The sequence below is a fragment of the Accipiter gentilis genome, chromosome 18, assembly GCF_929443795.1.
Source record: "Accipiter gentilis chromosome 18, bAccGen1.1, whole genome shotgun sequence".
NCBI classification, from domain to species: Eukaryota; Metazoa; Chordata; class Aves; order Accipitriformes; family Accipitridae; genus Astur; species Astur gentilis.
In genome coordinates, this window is record NC_064897.1 from 13,351,228 (window position 1) to 13,374,143 (window position 22,916).

At 38.5% G+C, this 22,916-nt stretch overlaps 1 protein-coding gene across 1 annotated transcript in view; it reads right to left on the minus strand.

Moving 5' to 3' along the window:
• PIK3C2G (phosphatidylinositol-4-phosphate 3-kinase catalytic subunit type 2 gamma) overlaps positions 1–22,916 on the minus strand; it is a 209,969-nt gene that overhangs the window by 162,947 nt on the left and 24,106 nt on the right. Inside the window, exons 6-8 of the mRNA XM_049821675.1 lie at positions 17,526–17,596; positions 10,409–10,472; positions 5,558–5,680 (exon numbers count right to left, since the gene is read on the minus strand). Coding sequence (XP_049677632.1) covers positions 5,558–5,680; positions 10,409–10,472; positions 17,526–17,596 — 258 coding nt within the window. The remainder of the gene's footprint in view (positions 1–5,557; positions 5,681–10,408; positions 10,473–17,525; positions 17,597–22,916) is intronic.

Genomic DNA, 22,916 nt, shown 5'->3' on the forward strand with positions numbered 1-22,916 from the left:
CTAATTAAACTTTTTTTTTTTTTTTTTTTTTTTTTTTTTTTTTTTGAAAGCTGCTTTATTAATTCCCCAAGTACAATAACTGCCATCAGTCAGACCTGACTCCAGGCTTCTCAGACACTGGGCAAAATTCAATATTGCTACACTGCTTGTGCATCCCCATCCACACAGGAAAAACTGTCGAGGCAGGTAGCTCGGTGCATCTCCCAGGAGGACGAGCAGCACCCACAGCCCTAGGTGGGACAAGTGTGGGCAACCAGCTTCCCTTGCTGACTGCTCTGTCTGCCCCATCTTTGCCTGGCTCTCACATCAGACTTGCACGTACCAAGATGACACAGAAATAAGTTACTGAGGTACAAGTCTTGACCTGAGAGACTAACAAGTTAATTCTGTGTTTCGGTATTGCCCATGGCTTGCGCTGTTTGAACCCATTTCCCTGAAAGGTTTACTATACTTTACAGTCATTAATCTCTTTGCAGAGGGTTGAGAGTGCTTTGTGTTAGTACATATGTATTCAGCAAGATGCTTCTTAAAAATCACAATGCGTGCAGAGGTGACACGAGTAGTACAATGTTGGATGTACACTCTCTCTGTGGAGCTGCCAGCATTTGTCTGGTAAATATGAAGGGAAGTCAAATGCTTACTTGAGGGGAGAAAAGCAACCTCCAGGCTGAGAAATATGTTTTCACAATCTTTATAATGCAGTGAGACAAACGGGAACAGAGACCTTTGTTAAATTCTCTCAAATTTTGGAAAGTAAACAACCTTTTGGAAGAGTGCTCATAATTTCAACATAGTGTAGCCTATTTAATATATAGTGGATTAATGCCTGTTCTGGCAGGATTTGATCTCCTAGGACTTTTTGTGAGCTGCTATAAGAAAGGAAGGGAAATAAAAAAAAAAAGAGAGATGAAAAACATTAATTGTGCAGCATGCCCAGAGTTTTCCCTGAACGGATTTTAAAATCCCAGGGTTAGGTTGGTTAGAGACTGAATGAATCAAACTTATAAAGAGATGCAATCAGTTAAGAAGAAACCATCGCTGGTGCCAGTTGCTTTCATAATCTCTTAACCACAGTACAGCAATGCACAGTACTGGCAGTGAGGAAGCAGTAAGGAGGTAATAAATACAGTTTAATTAAACACAAAAGATTGGAAGTAAGTTGGGTTTGTTTTGTTTTTTTTTTCCCCATAAAACCAGAATTAAATAGAAGCTCATTGAGATTTTTTTTTTTTTTAAAGTATGCAAGCACACGTGTACAGGCATGTATACACAAACATATACTGGCACCCTATGTAATTTACATTGGAAAAAGTAAGCAGTAATTTCCCTGAGGCATCATGTGCACGTGGAGCTTGCCAAATGGATGCGTTAAAAGGTATTCCATACAAAACCACAACCATACATTACACTAAAACATCAGGAAACCATGGTGAAAAAGCAATTAGAACCTTTTTTCTGGCATTTCTCCCTTACCCTGTGTGTAATGCTGCAGCACTTGAGATGTAACAGGTAGCCTCAAAAATTTCATTTTAGTTGTGGTGCAAGTTACCTGCTTGTCTGAAAAAAGCCCTTCTTACCTAACAAAAAGTCTTGGGGGTACTATGCTGATGAACATAATAGAAACAATTCAAGCAGACTGACAAGATACGCTAATATTGCAGGATTTAATCATTTTGTCGGTACCCAGAATTCACATAAAATGCCCTTACACTTCAGAATGAGTTTAACTGAAAAAAGGTTTGGAGGAGTTGGTATTCCATCAAACATCCAACTGCTGAGTACTAATTTTGGCTACATATGTTGATACAGATAGGAAAGCTTGTCCATTGTCTTTGTATAAACAGAAAAAATCTGATTTGTTGTATTTATATACTATTCTATACATGAGGTAGTTGCATATAACGTGTAATTTCTATTTTCGTAAAATGGAACAACGTTCGAGTTACAGAACATGCAGAAATATTTTTTACTGCTTTTATGACATTTATAGTTCAGTTGCTGCTGAGAAAGATGAAGCTCTTTGTAAAATCAAAACTGAAGCTTTTCTGGATTGCTGAAGTCTAATCGACTGTCCTAGCACTTATTTATCAAAGGAGTAAAAAGCAAGCAGCAGCAATGGCATTTGCTGGTGCAGGAACAGTTGGGGTTTTTTTTACTTTCTTTTTTTTTTTTTTTTTCCCCTCCATTTGTTTGAAGTCAGTTGTTAGCCAGGTCTGCTTCACCAAGGAGGCAGTAAGGGGGAGAGGGGTGTTAGTCAAGGTCATAGACAGCCTTTACAGGAAGGCTTCAAGGGACAGACAACCAGTTCAGCTAACCAAACCTGAAAGAGAATGTGAAGGGAACAAAACCTCAATAACTTAAAAACTTTAAAAAATGAGTAACAATCTAGTCAGTAGTCTCCAAGAGAAATGTGGAGCAGCTTCTTGTGTGAATATTAGGACAGAAAAATATTTTAAGACTAGTGATAAAATATTCAGTCAGAACAGAATCTTTTTAACATTCAGAAGAGGTTATTCAGGAACAGTATCATTTCACTCATTACAGATGAGCAAACACCATCATTATCACCACCACTTATCATTTTTAGCCTCTGGAGATTACAGCCAGAACCAGCACTCTACTGTGCTGGAGACTGTACATATAGATAAGGAGAGGTGTTCCTTACTTTGAAGAGCTTATAATTTAAATAGGTAAAAGAGAAAAAGAAAAGTGTATTACTTCCTCTGTGTGAGGAAGTACACGGAAGTTGGTTCAGCAGAACCTGTATATATTGGACACAGTGTAATTGGAAATTGGACTCTTGCTGGAGAATGAGAGATGGTAAGCTGGGAACACTTGGAGCAGGTTTTTTTGTTTGCTTGTTTGTTATTTTTTGTTTGGTTTTTTTTGTTTGGTTGGTTGGTTTTTACAATGGGATAGATCAGCTCATAATTCAATTATTTGCCTTGTAACAATCACTTAACCTCTAAAATAAAAACAGTATTTGCATGCCAGTGACTCAGAAGAGAAGCAGAAGCAAACATGAACATCAACGGAAACCTCAGACTTGAAAAAGATAACCTGTACTCTTTTGGTTTTATCCCATTATCTTGTTCTTCATGGCATGACATTTAGGGTTTTCTGATTGCTCAGGACAGACCACACTAATAGCAACGGATTTCACTCTTTGACCACTATATCTCTCTCTCTGCCGGAATTCAGAGAGGATGGGGCTGAAAATGGACTCAAGAATACTCAGTAAATATAAGCCCATCGTAGAAGGCAGTTTACATGTTGGGTTCACAGAGCTGGCCTGAAGACTCAAAGAGAAAATATACTATAGTTTTCTTAACACCAAAAGAAATCTTTTAAGAAATTATTCCAAATGCATTTCTTCTGCTCTAATTCCTTCCTAAAGGAGAACATGTTCTGTTACTGTCCTCCCTATCTTTTTACTGGACCAAGCTCTTTATCTATCTCAAGAAAAAATTCTGGGTTGACAAAATACTTTTCTCAAGGGGAAGATGCTGATCTTCCTGATGCCTCTCAGGACAGCCTGGGGTTTAACGGAAAAGCAGAGGATGTGAATCCCTTGTTATGTCTTTTATCTCATTGTCTACTGTATTTGCCCTCTAATTTACAGGAATAAGATTATCGCCATTTAAGAAAAATTATTTCCATTTAAGTCAACAACATGCCAGATAAAATGTGTGCTGTCACAGACTCATTTATACTGGAATTTACCCAGAATAGTGACTTCTAATAATTGATGCTGAAGTGGACATGGAAAGATTTAGGATGCTATAGAAACAAGATTTACAGTGAGTCATGACCTAGAAGGGAAGAAAGAGAAGGTGCTTAAGTGAATCAGCCTGGTCAGCTCTGAGCAACAACAAAAAACCCTAGAGCTATGTTGTTTCTTGCAGCTTGGTCCTTAACAATACTTGCCAACCTTCAGAGAGACAGCACCTGTATAATTCCAGAAGGCCACAGCTGTTTCTGCCCAAGGCCATGCAGCAATGCCTGCTCCGTGATCTCTAGTGTCCTCTGTTCCAGAAACAAGGTGCAGGGATTTACTTACAACCCAGACCTGCAGAGAGCTACACTGATGTTCTAGGGTTGATTTGCTTGGGTCCTGTACCTTACCTAAGTTGGAAGCTATTCCTCCCACCCCATCTAAGAGGAAAAAAAGAGGCTAAGAATGCAGAGATTTAAGAAAAGAGGTTTTCTGAACCTCTCTGAAGCCTCTTCAACTAACATACTTTCTGCTCTTCAGTGAGTCTTTTCACCTCAGGAAGAAGTTTACCCCTGTAAAATGATTATTTGAGGGTTTGAACCTGTCAAGAGTAAGTGTATATGGATGACAGTATATAATTAATTTGCTATATATCACTCCTAAGACACAAGATATATTATAAAAAGAATTACGCTAGCTTTCACCAGTCTTATATTTGGGACTTCAAACTGTGTATCAGGCATAATTAAATAAATTCCACTTATGTAGCTAGACATATTTTTTTAATTAATACTCACTAGTTAACTCAGTTAACACTCGTTATCCCATTGTTTACTTTCCTGTCCTAGGTGTTCTTACACATATCACAAGCCATGGGCTAAAAAAACCCAAAAAACCCAAAACAAGAAAGAGAAAGAATAGAAGTTTTGTAAGCAGGTAACTGTCTGAGAAAACAAGCACCTTGCCCAGTTTGGCATGTTTTTCTAAACAATATTTGCTGTGAGAATCACAAGATGGAGACCATACAAGGAAAGACAAAAAAAAAAAAAATCCTTAGTAACTCATTAAACTTTTTGAAAAAGTGTGAAGAGGGTATTTCATTACAGTGGGAAAGAAATAGCATGACTTAAGGTTACACTAGACTAAAGCCAAGTGATTAATGGCTTGATTTTCAAATTCGATGAGCACCTGTATTTCCAAGATGCTGACTTCAAAAGAATATTTGGATGCTTAGAACTTCTGTCAATACATCATAGTGACTTGTCCAAGATCATAGCAAAGTGGCTGATGACAAAACTGGGAACAGATACTGCCCTCCAAAGTCCCAGTTCACAATTATACAGTATCCCCTGGAAAACCCACTTCAGTGTTCTGAATATTCCAAGTAAAATCAGGTCTATATGATGCTGGTCATTCTCTGCATAAATAGCAGAGACATTTCTATCTGAAAAACTCATGATTTAAGTGACATTTACGGAAGGAATGTATTTGTTTATTGTTAACAACCTGTGCTAAATATATAAAAATCAAATACTTTGAAATTGCATGACTTGGTCAATAGGTGATGTGGCAAAGGAGAGATCTGTATGTTTGGTGGGAATCACAAAGAACAACCAGCGCATATCAGTTACAGTTAAACACAGGACAAATCCTCTGTTGCTCCTCTATTACACATTGTCAACAATCTTTTCTTTTTTTATAGTGCCTCTACCTGATGCTTGTCAGAGAGAAAATATGCAGTAAGTTATATGTAGTAAGACATTGGTCAATCAGAAAATTAGTGATACCCATTCAAGATCCAGTTTTAAAGAGAAAAATAGGACATCAACTTGCATCTTTTACCTGTGCTTCTGCCAATGGCACTGCACGGAGTTTCTTGACTGCATCAGTAATGTCTCTGGTTTCCACAAAACAGAGGACACTGCAGATTGCTTTAGCTACTTCAATCACATTCTCAACCTTATGCTGTTGATAGCAAAGAAAAAAAATTAAAAAAAGCAAACAGTAAACACATCCCACTTATCAGGAACACCTTACCATAAACTTCATGGAGTAAAAAGGTAGAAAATCATATCTGTTCATGCAAAATTCAAACACACCATGCATTAGTCTGGCTATGTTGAAATCACTAGTAACCAGTAGTTTCCTAAGGATAGCATAATTTTTGCTGAAGTCCAGTTATTTACCACAAAATGTGCCTTGTTGAAAAATGCAATGAATTTGGTATCTAAGACTGATTTTGAGGCAAAACATTGGTTTGTCTGAACTTCATGTGCATAGAAGCACTGTAAAGAAACATCTGAGGAAACCTGAACCCAAATGACTCACAAACCTTCTGAGGTTTTTATGATACTGTGAATTTATCCCTACTATTGTGTCTCCTACCCATCTCTGTGAGAGCTGGCAGACAGCCATGTTCCTCTTAAAAATAGTGACTGTGTGGGAGGCTGTATAATCTGACACCTGTGGACTGAATACTTCTGCAACTAGCTTTTCTACAAAATTTATACATAGTTCAAATTATTAAATCTTATTGATAATAAATTTAGATCTTTAAATATTACCATATTAAAAAAATCTCTAGATTAATAATCTCAGGATGACTTTGTGGAATTCAAGAAAAAAAATTTGGATCCCAAAGGAAGGCAAATGCAATCTTCAAATATCAAGTACTCTGTGTTCAGGAAAATAAATAAATAAATAAAAATTCATGGGTTTCCTGCATAGTTTGATCACTTCATTAAACCTTAAAATACATTCTCTGAACAAGTAGAAGCTCTCCTGTAAATATTCTCCATGTTTCTGCACTGATAACCCTTCCTTTTAGTGCGCTACAGAATGTCTATGTACTGATAAAGCCATTTCTCTAACTAACGCATTTAATGCCTGAAAAAGAAAAATCGTAGCAAGATGAACTTTCTATCTTCAAGCTTAAGGTCTATATGCAGACTGTCCTGAGAAGGTTACCACCTGTCATTAATACAAATAAATGTAAAAATATATTGAGGTTACTAATTCCACATTACCTGCCTTGAGCAGAACTAAAGGAGGAATGAATTACATAAAATATCCTCAAATATTTGGTGGTCAGAATTCTTTTAAATATAAGTTGTTGGGGGCTTTTTTTAGTAATTAAAGACAGCAACATGTTTTCGTACTAGAGGTTCTGGAGAGAAAAAGGCTATGGCTGACTGATCTCTTGAGAACTTTAGACCCTCCTTTGGTCTGAAGTTGATTCACTCTTCTGCCAATTTGTAAGGAGTGCATTTCCTTTCTTTCATATTTCTTTCCTACCACTTCGATTTTTAAATTGAACTCTTGCAGGATTTACTCTCTATGCACACATATACTGCCAGCAGCAGTAGAAACCTGTAAAAATGGCATGGCTTTCTTACCATGTATAACACTGACAAACCAAAGCATTATACATGCTGGTTTACTGTGCAGTTGTTAAAGAAATGCATATATATATACACACACACATATACATACATCTATAATTTATTGATTACTACATATAGCTTGTAATTAAAAATTAAATATAATTCTAATTTAGCATTTAAGTACATTTTAATTTAGCATTTTTCTTTTTCACAAGTGGATATGGATTATTAGAATGAGTGATTTTATGTCTATAAAGGCACATTCATGCAGGGTAATTTCTGAGGAGTACATGAGCAATAGACATACACAAGAGTAATCCTTGAGTAGAGAAACACCTATATGGTAGACAGAAAAGAAAAGAAAAAAAAACTACCAAGCAACCAAAGCCAAAAAAACCAACAGTTTATATATTTTGTATGTACATATATATGCTGTTCCACAAAGAGAATTGGGTATCTTGAGGAATGTATCCATTCCTGTATAATATACTATTCTGTTTAGAGATAAATTAACAAAGTACTTAATATTTTTATAGAAGCTACTCTACCATAGACTTTGTTTATGTGGTAGCTACTTCTAAGAGCAGATTGCAGATCAAGGAGACTAAGCATATAAAAAAATTGTGTAATATTGTATACTATGAATGATGACTTCTTTCACACTATTTCTCTTTTTGGATATTATCACGTAAAAAGATTTCCTTTTCCTTACGTAGACATATGACATTGATTTTTGTCCCAAAGAAAGGAAGACAGAGATTAATTTCTTACAGAAGTTTTACATTTTCTAAAAGTCCAAAAGAATTATAGTCAACATCTTGTATATGGGTTTTTTTTTTCCCCCTCTACATATTTAAATACCAGCAGAACCTTTGAAGGATATTTTGGTGTTTAAATTATTTACACGATTAAAAAATGCTACTTCATTCTAGAACTTCTACACTCTGTATTAAAAATTTACAAAGTTTTCTCTCTACATAAATAGTACATTCTGAATAGATTTAAAAATGAAATGCATGTCAAGTGATTATTAGGGCAATCAAAATGGTTAGTTGTCTAACTGCACACATTCTTTGGGAATACTCTACATTTCACCCCAAACAGCACCAATCATAGCCCCATCTTGTGCCAAATATCCTAAACTTTTTTTTTATTATTTTTGTTTTATAGAGGCATTATCCATCATAAAATGCATTTTCCATTTATCAATCATTACTACTAATAATGATAGTGGGCTTGTCACATAAGTCAGAAGTATTGGTATCTCCAAGGCTTTTTAACAGACATCCTTGAACAAGCGAATTTGGAAGTAGGTAGATAAATATGCAAAAAACTTTTTTTTTTTTTTTTTTTTTTTTTAACTGAGAATCACAAGACCTGTCTGATTAAAACTGAATGCTTAAGGGAGTTCCAGCTGAATACAGAATTCAAGCAGGTACGTGTGTACTTAACTTAGTATATGTGAGTAAATCCCAGTGGCTTAAAGTTCAGCCTGTGCTGAGGGTGGACTGTGGCGAGTCAGAAGGGTAACAACCCTCCCAGTGATCCCGTGATACCTTGGGATAGGGAGCAGTTATTAAGATCCCAATTTTAAACTTTCTTAAAGGAATCTAATCAGATGTTAAAGAAAATAAGTAAACAAGGGTTCAAAGAACTTATAGCTCCATAATTTTTCAAGCCACTTATTAAAGCAAAGCAGTAATGCTAGTTTTAATTATTATAGGTTTGATATACAATTTGACACCTCTGAATGAAAACATCTGCTTGGTGATCTGACCGATGTCATTAACTTGCAATCCTGCTCTTTTAAGTAACTCATATGCACTTAACATTGAGTGTCCCTGTATAGGCAAGACCTTAGTAAAAAAAATAAACTATGGAGAATTTTAGCACCAGAGTAACACACGCGTATTTGTTGCACAGCATGAATATTTGAAAAATGTCCTGTCTTCCCTTTATAAAAACTTAATGATCTCAAGTAATTGCTTACTCAAGGTAAAAATCTTTAGCAAAAACAAATTTAAGAGTGCTTCATTATAGGTCTGAGGAATATCTACAGAGCGGCAGTTGCAGAGGGTGGATTGTAATGCCTCATTAATGTTGAGATTATAGCTTTCTTTGAATTTGGAATCTTCTTTCTTTAGGCCCTAAAATTTCAAGTGAATGTGAATAACTACACTGATGGGTCTACTTCAGTAAAGAAATATACATGCACATTTGAGCTTGGAGACCTCAATTTCCCAAATGGTTATGACTGCATCACATTTTATACACTAAATAGTCCCCTTTGAGAAGTTGCTTACAAAGGAAAGTTCAGTGAATATTTACACAGTATCAAAAGCAGAGCTTTACTTTGTAGCTAGGCACAGTTCAACAGCTTTAAAATTTGTACGCATTTTGCAAAAGAAAAGTGTCCAAGATTTACACAACAATGTAGAATATACTTTATATAATAGAACATAGAAATACCCGTGTATCAAGAATATACACAAAGATTAAAATCTGGACTTGAATACACATGACAGTTTTCTGAAACAAAGTAAGAATTTTATTTTTTAACATATTTTTTAAAGAAATCCATACTTCAGCATAATAAGTTATAACTCCAGAAGGGATGCACTGGAGATATTTCTCCACACTAAAGCAGTGTTCTTTGATTTTACTAATTTACTTCATTTTGTTTCCAGTTCCAAACCTTAGAAAGTCAGTTAGCATGACAACCTCAAACCCAGATTAAATAGCCATTTGGTTTCTTCCAAGCTATCACTCAAATGTGCATTTGTCCTTTAGACTTTTGTCCTTAAAACATTAGTTCGCAGAGATTTCCTAAGAGATTTTTCCTTCAAACATGTAACATTCAATTGGCAGCCCACTATACTTTACAATAAGGCTCTTATGAGTTTTTGCTACCTAAACCTAATCCTGCAAACTATCTCATGCTTAAATATATAACCTAAATATATAAACATTTGGCTTGTGGGTTTGCAAAATCAGGGACAAATTTTGCAGATACGTACAGTGTATTATACCTCTACTAATTCCAAACATTATACTGCCAACCCAAATAATCCTGTTTTTATTTAGAGGTTCCTTGACACTTACAAACAGTCACCTTTGATATTTTAATTTTGTAGCACTGTATTCCTAATCTCAAGCCACATTTTGTTAAGAGAATTTATATCCTTTCAAAGTCAGGTTAAACAGCCTTAATTAAAAGTCTTCCTTAATTGCATTTGAGAGAGTTTAATAATTAGATACCTTTGACATAGAAGTTAATGCTTTTCTGGTATAACAAACAGAGAACAAATACCTCATTTTGCAATAGATATTCCACTTGACCTCTATATTTCATAATAACCGAGACAAGGTTCTGTCTGGAAATCATAAAAAAGAAAACTATATCAGGTTAATAACAACTGGATAAAGAGAACAATTTGCCCCCCCCACACCCCCTCAATAAATTGGGAATAATTAATTGACAGTGATTTTATGTTGGTATAAAATAAGGACAAGTGTTTATGTAGACATCGTGTAATTAGGCCTGGATCTCCATGGATTTTTGGTAGTCCCAAGGTGTGAATTTGTTTTACTTTTGTAGATAGACATACACCACTGTAGTCCCATGCCTTTGTCATGCTACAGAAGTTACCATGAAGTTTATACAGGCAGATTGCTGTGCCTTAGCAAAATTTCACTAAATGAATTAGGATTATGAACGGGACTATACACCTCTCTATGTTGAAACCCAGGACTGATGCTTCAGCTCACCGTTTTAGAATCACAGGCTCCAAGTGCTCTCCCCCCAACAGATAACCAGAATCAGAGTTTTGCTTTTAAAAAGCATTTGTGTAATTTTCTGTGTTTTAAGCATAGTGAAATTCTAGCTGTCGTTTATTTGTCTGCTGGAACAAAACAAAAAAGGTGCTTATAAGACCATGGCTAAGGTTGTTACACACAGGAATACACCTTCCTTTTCCTTTGAAGGCCACCTCTGCAGGATCAAATCTTCAGGAAAGGGTACAGAAACCTTAATTCCCATTTCCACACCCTGCCTAGCCTACTGATTGGTAAAATGGGCACGTTATTGCCTTTGTGGTCCTCAGTGGTAGTTAGGGTTTGCATGTGCTTTTATGGAAAAGTGGAAATTGCAATTTATATTCAGTGTTTATTTGTTTTACTCTGTCACTTTATCCTTGACTTTTTCTTTATTTCCCACCAACCCTTTGTATTAGGGTTCTCTCTCTTCAGAAGGCTTAGAAGGAATTTTCCCCTCATTGCAGTCTGGTAGCTGTAAGTCACAAAAGTCTTTTGATTGCTTCAAAGCAAATGGACTATTATTTACAGAGAAATAGTGTGTGTCCTCACGTATCTTAGTTGGGCTAACCGAGCAATCAGAGATTAGCATTGCAACTACGGTCCAAAGTACAGGTTTCATGGTACATGGTTAGACTTTCGTTATATATAGTATGGCAAGAGAAGGAAAGAGAGTCATTGCACTGAAATCATCATACAGAATAGAGAAAAGTTGGGCGCCCTTCCCTGTGCTAATACCAGAGTGCATTTTCCTGTAGATGCCTACTGTTCAACTCCTCCTACAGATGGTTTTGCCTTTACAGCTTTTTATATCCAATCTGCACTAGTCTTATCTAGCCAGGCAGTTTGTGTGTCGAGTAGCTGTCTGGCAACTCCTCCTGTAATCCTGTTAAATCATAGCTAATACAAGTTGTTGCTCTGGCTTTGACCAAGTCTCCAGGCATAACATCTTTTTCATAGCATTACCCAGCTCAAAAGTAGTTCTGGACATATGAGCTTGCCTTGTTGTGTACAGGTAAGCATATTTATCAGCATGCTTGGCCTAAATGCAGGTTTCAAAATAATTTTGTAAGTTATAATACTAATTCAAAAAATTAACATATTTTCCATCAGTTTATTCTACCCTAGAGAAATTTCTGTATAAAGTAGCCATAATTTTACATAATGAATAGGAAACAAATCCAGCAACTTGTAACAATGATCAAAATACCTCTACTAATGCTATCCTGAATCTTTGGCTGCTGGATAACTAATAATACTCATATGTTACCACACAGACATAGTTCATACTTGTACATCTCTCATGGCTGTTGTGCTGGTTTGGGCTGGGATAGAGTCAATTTTCTGCATAGTAGCTAGTATGAGGCTGTATTTTGGATTTGTGCTGAAAACAATCTTGATAACACAGGGACATTTTCGTTACTGCTGAGCAGTGCTTACACAGAGCCAAGGCCTTTTCTGCTCCTCACCCCACCAGCGAGGAGGCTGGGGGGGCACAAGGGGTTGGGAGGGGACACAGCCAGGACAGCTGACCCCGACTGACCCGAGGGGATATTCCAGACCACAGAACGTCATGCTCAGCATAGAAAGCTGGGGGAAGAAGGAGAAAGGGGGGGGGGGGGGGGGGGGGGGGGCATTAGGATTGATGGTGTTTGTCTTCCCAAGTCACCGTTAGGGGTGCTGGAGCCCTGCTGTCCTGGAGATGGCTGAACTCCTGCCTGCCCATGGGAAGTGGGGAGTGAATTCCTTGGTTTGCTTTGCTTCTGTGCACATCTTTTGCTTTAACTATTAAATTGTCTTTATGTCAGCCCATGAGTTTTTCCTCACTTTTATCCTTCTGATTTTCTCCCCCATCCCACTGTGAGGGAGGTGAGCGAGTGGTGCTTAGTTGCTGGCTGGGGTTAAACAACAACAACTGTGTATAAATATGGCAATGCTAACCAACCCATGAACATTCAGTGGTTTTTTGACATTGAGCAAATTTTTGGAGCTTATAGCAAGGCAACATGGTACAACAGTTTTGAAAAGAAAAGAAAAGAAAAAAGGAAAGTACAAACAATTTGAGAGAGTCAGTCTTGCATCTGAGCTAGTCTAAATGGGAGGAAGACGACAAGTATACAGCACATACTTACAACATTCATTTTTCAGTTTCCTGGCAGCAGCACCTACTGCAGAGCAATGCTAGGTTTCCTTTCTAAAATGCTGTTTATCACCATGTTGCCTAACTAAGCTGTGCTTAACTGCATGGATCAGACTAGCCATCATGTTATAGTTACTGGCACCTCAGCGTCTGAGATTATGGGCCGATGGACTGTAGTTCTTCTGATGCACTCATTGATTTACACTGTGTTTGGTTTTCAGGCTATGAAAATCAGTGTGTGAAGCAATGCAGGGGCTGCTGGATTTATTTGTTCACATTTGTCTGTGAGAGCAAATCTGATTATTACAAAGGTAAGTTCCAGTTCATTCTTTTTAATTCATCTCCAGAACTTCAAACAGTTCTTTTTTCTTCTTTCTAAGCAGACTGAGCATCTCAATCAATATGTTCTCTAAAACACAAATGTTTGTGTGCTACAATCAGAAACGTAACTACAGTACATGCAGACAACCCTAAGCATTATTTTATTTAGCTAACCTAAGTACTCACAGCTGTGAAGACACAGCAATATAGGAAAGTAATCTGCTGGCCTTCCTAGGTGCCAGGCAGATTTGCACAGACTGTGTTGAGCCCATTCTACTGCATCCATCTACTCCATCTCTATTACAGACCTAGCTAGATATAGAATTGAGGAACTATCACGTGTTGCAAAAATACATTCCAGTGCAGAATAAGTACAAAGATGTTGCACGTGCTGGTAGAAATGACTGTTATGACTAGGTATGATATTATTGACTGGCCTACTCACAAAAAAATACTAGGGTGGCGCCGCTTACTAAAAAAAGAGCTTTTCTTCACTGTATGGCTCATCTTATAATTTTGGTGGTGCTTCAAATCTAAGTACCTTCTCAACATAATTGTGCTAGTGCTTTCAGCTCAAATAGTTGCATCTAATGGGGAAAAAGAATATGTGAGCACTGCTAAGTTTGCTCCAGGGAGTGATTTTTTGATCCCTAAGTTAAGCAGTGAGTGAAGGCTTGTGTTTGCAATACTTGGAGAAGCCACAGTTAGATAGAACCAGCTGTGCATCCTGTGTAGCACCAACTCTACAGTGCTACTAAGACATGTAGGGGTTTTATACACTAAAAAGGGGTGTTTCTAGTTCAAAATACCTAACATAACATGAGGCAGGCTGTCACGGTATTTCCATACCATAAAGTGGAAGGTATGTAATGCATATCCTGGAGCAAGCCTTAAGCATAACACTGGAAAACTGCATATGTGCAAGGAGTCTAGAGTGGTGCTGTCTCATGTACATGGCCTCCAGGAAGCAGTTCCTGGAATGAACTAGGAAGTAGATGAGAATCAGGTTAGAGAATGCTTAAACTGAACATACATATGTCCATTGGCCCTGATCAGATGCTGAGGGGAATGGCTGATGTCATTGTGAGGCCACTCTTGATAATCTTTGAACAAACAGGGTGACTGGAAGAGGTGTCTGAAGATTGGAGGAAAGCAAATGTCACTCCCATCTTCAAGAAGGGTAAGAAGGAAGGTGCAGAGAACTACAGGCTGATCAACCTCAACTTGAACCCTAGGAGGGTGATGGAGCAACTAAACCCGAGAACCATTTCCAGGCATATAAACTACAAGAAGGTGACAGAGAGTAGTCAGAATGGATTCACCAAGGGAAGGTTGTGCTTGACCAACCTGATAACATTCAATGATGAAATCGTAGGTTTTTGACACGACACTGTCATCCATAATAACCTCATAGAGAAGCTAATGAACTATGGGCTGAACAAGCAGACAATGAGGTGGATTGAAAACTGGCCCAATGGCTGGGCCCAGAGGGTGGTGATCAGTGGCACAAAGTCTAGCTGGAGGCTGGTAACTAGCAATGTACCCCAGGGGTCAGTCCTGGGTCCAGTGCTGTTTAACATCAGTGGCTGATACACCAAAAGGTTGTACTGCCATCCAGAGAGACCTCAACAGGCTGGAGAAATGGGCTGAACAGGAACCTCATGAAGTTCAGCAAAAGGAAGCGCAAAGTCCTGTGCCTGGAGAGGAATAGCCCCATGCACCAGTACAAGCTGCTGGCTGACTGTCCGTAAAGCAGCTTTGCAGAAAAGGACCTGGCAGTCCTCATGGACAGGAAGCTGAACATGAATCAGATACGTGCCCTTGCAGCGAAAAAGGCTAAAGGTGGCTAAAGGCATACTGGGCTACATTAGGAGGAGTATTACCAGCAGGTTGAGGGAGGAGATCCTTCCCCTCTTACTCAGCGCTGGTGAGGCCACACCTGGAATTTTGTGTCCAGTTCCGGGCTCCTCAGTACAAGAGACATGTATGTACTGGAAAGTGTCAAACAAAGGGCCACTAAGATGATGGAAGGACTGGAGCCTCTCTCGTACAGGGAAAGATTTAGAGCTGGGACTGTTTAGCCTAGAGAAGAGAAAGCTCAGGGGGGATCTTCTTGATGTATATAAACAACTGAAGGGAGAGTGCAAAGATGAGGGAGCCAGGCTCTCTTCACTGGTGACAGGACAAGAGGCAACAGGCACAAACTGAAACACAGGAGGTATCAAGGGTGACTGAGTACTGGCATAAATTGCCCAGAGAGGTTGTAGCGTCTCCCTCCTTGGAGATATTCAGAAAGCATCTGGACACAGTTCTGGGTAAGTCGGGCTGTGTGCAAACATTACTTAATTAGGTCTTATACAAAGAAATACCTCCTCTTGTCTGTTTTGAATCTGCTACTTTCACTTCACAGTCCCTTTATCCTGCATTGGAAGATACAGTTAAATGATCCTTTTCTGCAGATATTCTCTGTGCTTCCTAGTTTCATATACTTGTCATCTATAAAATATCCATCTTCTATTATCTCCTCATCAGGATGAAGAATATTGTTACTTATTTGTTTCTCATATGGAAGGCATTTCATTCCTATAAGCATCCTTGCTGCCCTTCGCTTCACTTTTTTCAAGTTCTATTACATCATATTTGAAATGGGAGAAGCAGAACTGTCAGCCATATTCAAGATAAATGAACACCCTACACTGATACTGTGGGATAATATTGGGTTTTGTCGGGGGTTTTTTTCATTTCTTTCATAATAATTCCCAACATTTGTTTAATCTTTTTTTGCAGCTGCTGGGCACCAAGCTGACATTCAGAACTATTGATTATAACCCCAAGAACTCATTCCTGGTGGTAAAAGTCAACTCAGAGCTATGATTTCATAAGTGAATTTAAGACCATTTCCTCCCATCTACATTTATCTTCTCAAAATTTCATCTGCCACTTTATCACACACTCAACTCAGCATTGTAAAATCCTTCTGCAAATCATCACAGGCAGCTCCTGTGCACATTATGGGCAGCAAACTTTTGTCACTTAGCTATTACCCCTTTTTTTCCTCAGATAAGTTAGAAATGCAATTGAGAGCACAAGGCCTGACCACAGATCTTTCTGGGTCATCACTGCTGGAAAATGTTTGCTTCTACCTGTCAACACAGTTCAAGCTTTTACTTTTTCAATATTTACTGAGCTTGTGGTTGAAGAAAGAAAGTATTTATTGCCCTACAGTATCAGAGGAAATTTTCCAGACCATAGTTGATTTGCAGCTCAACATCTTTTATCACATATCCCCTCTGAAGATTCTCCTTGCCATAGAAAAGGCCACATACTTTACATCACAAGAAATAAAACAGCCAATAAGTAGTGTGTGTATAGACTGTATGACTGGTTTGATCTCTATAGCAAGGACCAGAACGGAGATTTGGGCCATGCTCTTAGGAAACCAGATGGGTCCTCAGTAAGCATCAGATATTCACCTTGAACAAGTCGCTACCTCTCTGTTTTCCTCCATCTGCTAAATGACAAGTGTGGCATTTACTGTTCTTGGCAAGGTACTTTGTAACACATTGATGAAAAACATTACAAAAAGTGTTAACAGCTTCTTTATCTAAGTGCATGAAATGGAACATAATGAAAGTTGAATGAGGAATCTATCTCATTTAGTGCTTGTCCATGGTAGGTTAGTTTTAGAGTCAGATGCGTTTTGAGTGCCAAGTTAAAAACTTGTCATAGATAGCCTCCATTAAAAAAAGAAAATAAAATAAAACAAAACATCACTCAACTGTGAAAACACAGGCATAATAAAGAGCAAATCTATTACTTTTACAGTATTTACTCTTAAAAATTCTCTAAGAGCAATGCACACATGAGAATTATGACTCCTTCAATCCTGGGAATCTTTAGGAAACATGCAAGCTCTAATGAAACCTTCAATGACATGAGAGGGAAAGAATGGGGAAAAATTACACAGATCTATAAATTATTATTGCTAAGCAATCAATAAGGTCTGAAAATAAGAGTCTATAACATTGAACCAATTTTCTTTCTCTTTGGTATCATTCCTGTCCCCAGTAGGTCTCAGAATTGTCCTCTGGCACCAAGACGCTCACTACAAATACGAACAAACAGAAATATTGTTAAATATCAGTGTTCTTACCGAGTCAGTCTCCAGGCATAACTGTCTTCTAACAGCTGATTCACACTGAACTGTCTTTGGTCATCCTCATGCTGTGGAAGGGAAGCATATAGTGAGATGTAGTATTCTGATTGGAAGAATGCATGTTGGAGAGATTTGCTTGGTATTTTCCAAAGTCAGCATGTTCTTTTAGGAACAGTCCTTTCAGAGCGTTCAGGATGTTTCAATCTGAAATTTTATTTGGCGACTCTCTCTCATGTTACACTGGGTTGTACTATATAGGAGACCAAACCAGATTGTCACAGTAGTTCCTTCTAGCTACATATAGATGAAGACTATAGCCCAGCCCTAGTAAACCCTGACTCTGCTTTCTTGTTACAGACAGCAGAAGGCACCCTTTTGCAATGGCAATATACACCAGCCACAAAGCCGAAATCAGTTTTCATCCACAACCCCTCTGCTGCTTCCTTTTCTAAGAAAACAGAACAGAGAACACCTGTACCATCCTTTGCAACCCTTCTGAAGGGACTTCTCTCAGTGAAGTCACAGAGATGATCAAGGCACCAAAGCATTTTTTGTATGAGGAGAGGCTGAGCTAGGACCGTTCAGTCTGGAGAAGGGAAAGCTCAGGGGGAATCTTATCAAAGTGTACAAGTATCTGATGGGAAATAATGAAGACAAGGGAGTCAGACTCTTCAGTAGTGTTTACTGACAGGAGAAGAGGCAAAGGGCACAAATTAAAACACATGAAATTCCATGTTAACACACACGCAAAAAAATATCGTGAAGGTAGTAAAACACAGGAAGATGTTGCACTGAAAGATTGTGCAGTAGGTTTGAATATCTGCTGAGATATTCAAAACATGACCAGACATGGTCCTGGGAAACCTGCTCTAGCTGACCCTTCTTGAGCAGAGGGATTGGACTAAACGATCCCATGAGATCCCTTCCAGCCTAAACAATTCTGTGATTTTGTCTTATTTCATATATTCTGCTGACCAAACCTGTTCCAATTCAGATATAGTTCTTTCTCCAGCCCCGTGGATTTGTTGCCTTTGATGCCTTAACCCTTCCCACCCCATGGAGGTAGCTCAGCCCATGCTAGGCGCGTACTGCCAGGTTGTAAACACCACCATGTCCTGAAAATTCTGCCCTTTTTCTGACCCATATCCCTATAACTCATAGGGAAAAGTTACTGAGGGGCTTATGACAAGCATGACCCCAAATTCAGTGGTTAAGGATTACAAAAGGAATGACACTTATAAACAGGTATAACCCTGGGAGGAGTGGGAGGATGAGAGAGAAAAGAATTAACTAAGAAAACAGAAGCAGGAAAGCAGCACAGCACATAGGCATCTAGTGGTGATGAGCTTCTGTTTCCATAACGGCTAGGACATCTGCCAGACATTATTTTTCTTAGTATCTCTAGAACTGTAAATGATGGCTGGGATGGGCACAGCATAGGCAACCAGGTTACAGCCTATTTATTTACATGTATACTGATCTAAAATATTTGTTCGCTTAAAGGTGAAGCAAAGGACAGAAATTGTATCTGGCCAAGGATACAGAAGAATCTGAAAAGTGACTCCATTTTAGGCTGAACTAAACTAATGAAACTTTCAAGTTCTTTGTGAAGGGTAGAAAAAATGATTTAACCTTAAGCAAAACATTTCAATAAGGAAAAAAAAATCTGTTAATATTTTCCTGTTATCACTTTCATACAATAAACAAAGCAAAAAAAAAAAGAGAACATAATCCAACAGTGATGAAATATGATTGATGATTTCCCCCCATCCCTCTTAAACTGAATTTGAAGGCAAATTTGTATTTTCTAAAGATCAAAAAACCCCAGTATTTCACTTGCTTGGCTAAAACAGCCTTCTAATATTTTGAATGTTAGTGAATTCAAATATTGAAAGCTTGTTCAGAAGAAGGTGACCACAGTAGTAATTTTTTCTAGTTAATTGAAGTGTAGTCGTGGTCTAAAGCTAGCATTCCAAAGTAACTTGTGTCTCTGCTATGATTGGATTCAATTTAAATATGTTAATTAACATGTGAATTAATTCACTCTAACTCTGTTTTAGATCACTATACAGAGAATTGGCAATAGCACTGTTTAAGGAGCAGGATCTTGCTGAGCTAGATACATTACAGATGTTCTGTAAAGAATGCCCATCTGGAGCGCTACTATCTCGTTTATCACATAGTGGCAACAAGTGAAAGATGAATTAGATGAATGAAATGGAAGGGGGCGAAGGTAAGAAAAACATTCTCATGCATTAAGCCTTGAAAGTATGTCTCAGATATAAGCACTAAGCTCCACTTTGTCTGGGCATTTGATCTTATACAAACACCTGTGTTTCTTATCTCAGTGTATTGATATGAGAGTGTTACGTGTTATTACAGAGGAGAAGACAGAGTAAGTACTTGGGGGTTAGGGGATGCATTTGAGAGTAGATGGTCTTTCCTCAGCTGATTTCAGAATCTGTCTCTGAACCCCACTAAGTTGCTCCTACAAAAATGATTATGAGAGACGAAAAAAATAGCTCACGGATGCCCATTTCCTGAGCACAGCACTAAGTGTGCTATATATGGCTCTGACCTAATAACTGCTGGTTTTGCTCACAACTCATGTCTTCTGCCCATGCCATACTCTGAGGCTTGGAGCACCTGACCTCTGACAGCTATCATGCTGCTTCAGTGCATGCTAGAGGACTGGTATAACATCTCAAGCCTTGAGAATATTTCGTGGTGCTACCATAATCAGCAGCATGCACACAAGGAAGAAAATAGCAGCCAGCACTCTATAGTTGCTTGCTATAATACCATGATTTGAATTTGCTGCTTCTAGACAGAGCAACAGTCAATCACATCCATCTTGACCCTCAGCAGGTCATATGCTTTTTTTTTTCTTTTTTAAAGTCACGTTACCCTACAGAGGAGTAGTGTGTGTGTTCTGCAAAAGCCACCCTGCATTTTTATAATGTCACTGCATACTTAGCTGTCACACTGCCACCTCTGGAGACCTTACAAATATCAAAGCACATCTGAATTGAGCAATCACAGGGACAAGGCTTAAGCTACAGAACAAGACTGATAAATGACAAACTTCCTCCTTGATCTCATACACTGATAGGACGAAGAGAGAGGAAGGGATGAACTTGGAAACAATGTGGCACAGATGGAATGAGGGAGCCCTGAAGCTTAGAGATATGTGTGATTGATAGGAACCCAGAAACTTAAGGGGATCTGATGGACTAGGGCAAAAGGTGGATGTATGTGAATTATTTAACACCTGAATACATATGGGTGATTATTATATAGAATGGCTGTCAAGATATCCACGTGTTTCTCTGACACTAGTTAAACTACAATCTTAGTGGAGTTTTCTATAAAATAACATATTCCAAAGTTCAAAATTTGGAAGGATTCTATAGATCACAGGTCAAATTCTCCCCAAGAGTAAGCGCAGATTAACTCACAAAAATAAATATTAGCTGCATATGTGCATAACTGAGCTAGCTGAAGAATCTTAAAAGTCTCAAAGATTGTGCCTTTAAAAAAAACCAAAAACCACACAACAAAAAAACCCCAACACACTATTTTCACATCTTTTCATATGAATTCTGAGGGAGGGCAATTTTTTTTCCATAAACTGCCTCTAATTGCATTTTATGTCCAAAGCCACAAGTTTCAGAGAACAGCAACAACAACATTGACCGTGAGCTCACTATTGACTACCTCAGATCCTTGAATTCAGTGTGGCTGGAGCAGGTTTCAGCAGACCCAAAGAGATCTACAGAACTGAGTCCAGAGCAAAAGGAAACACTGCAGCTTTCAATGCACCACAGTCTGCGTCTCCTCCATTAGGTTTTGTGTGGTCCTGACAGACTTGCTGGTGCTCCAGCCTGCGAGTAGGACCTCTCCTTTCCAATACTAGTGCTCTGTCACAAGCATGCCCTGGAGCTGGATGGGTCTATGACTTATGCTAGCTCAAGAGCTGCTCATGTTCTTTGCTATTATTAGTACCCTAAAGTAACTTCATGGCCTGAAGCTTTCAGAGCCATGTCAGTTACAATAAAGGGGTGATCAATAATTCTGTCCTGGTTTCAGCTAGGATATAGTTAAGATATCTTAAAATGCCACCCTTCCTGGTTAAACCCTATCATACTGTCCTGGTTTCATCTGGGACAGAGCTAACTGTCTTCCTAGTAGCTGGTACAGTGCTATGTTTTGAGTTCAGTATGCGAAGAATGTTGATAACACACTGATGTTTTCAGTTGTTGCTCAGTAGTGTTTAGACTATAGTCAAGGATTTTTCAGCTTCTCATGCCCAGCCAGGGCACAAGAAGTTGGCACAGGACACAACCAAGGCACCTGACCCAAACTGGCCAACGGTGTATTCCATACCGTGGGACGTCCCTTCTAGTTTAGGAACTGGGAAGTGGCGGGGGGGCAGGGAATCGCTGCTCGGGGACTGGCGGGGTGTTGGTCGGCGGGTGGTGAGCTATTGCCCTGTGCATCATTTGTACATTCCAATCCTTTTATTACTACTGTTGTCATTTTATTAGTGTTATCATTATCATTATAGTTTCTTCTTTTCTGTTCTATTAAACCGTTCTTATCTCAACCCAGGAGTTTTACTTTGTTTCCCCGATTTCCTCCCCCATCCCACTGGATGGGGAAAGTGAGTGAGCGGCTGCGTGGTGCTTAGTTGCTGGCTGGGGTTAAACCACGACACATAGGTTATTAAACAGTAGCACAATTTCAAGGGATATTTAAACACAAGAAAAGGCTCCCTTCTATTTTTAGAGGGATTGTGTAGTACCTCAAAGTCACAAACTTTTAAATAATGGGAAAAAAATCACCCCCTTCTTACCATAATGGACCACTGACTTTTCCATCTGTGATTATGCCCAGAAAGTTAACACTTAACTCATTATGTCTGGTAAAACGTTAACACCATTAACACTGGTATATATGAAAATAAAAATGTTTTTGAACTTCCAGGAAATACTGCTTGCTGGCTGCTTTAGTCCAAAAATTCCTTTCTGGAAGCAAGTGAGGCTCTTGTTAGAAAACCATAAGTATTCTTTGCTGCTTCTCCACTGCAAAGATTCATGCTTTCCAAAGATAATCAGTATGTGGGGACAACTCTGAAAAAATGGGTGTCTTGAATAGACAGAGCACTCCCTAGAAATGGTATCTGGATAAATGTTTCTGCTTCTAAGCTGTTCAACTGCACATTTATTCCTAAACACCACCTAGCCACTAGGAATTTAACACTTCTGACCCACTACGACTTGTGGAGTTTGCGCTTAAGAGTTGCCTTTTAGAGACCATCTAGGTTAAAATACAGAGCAGGACAGGCGTGCAGCAGTCATTATTCAGTATTATTGTAACCTGTGTACA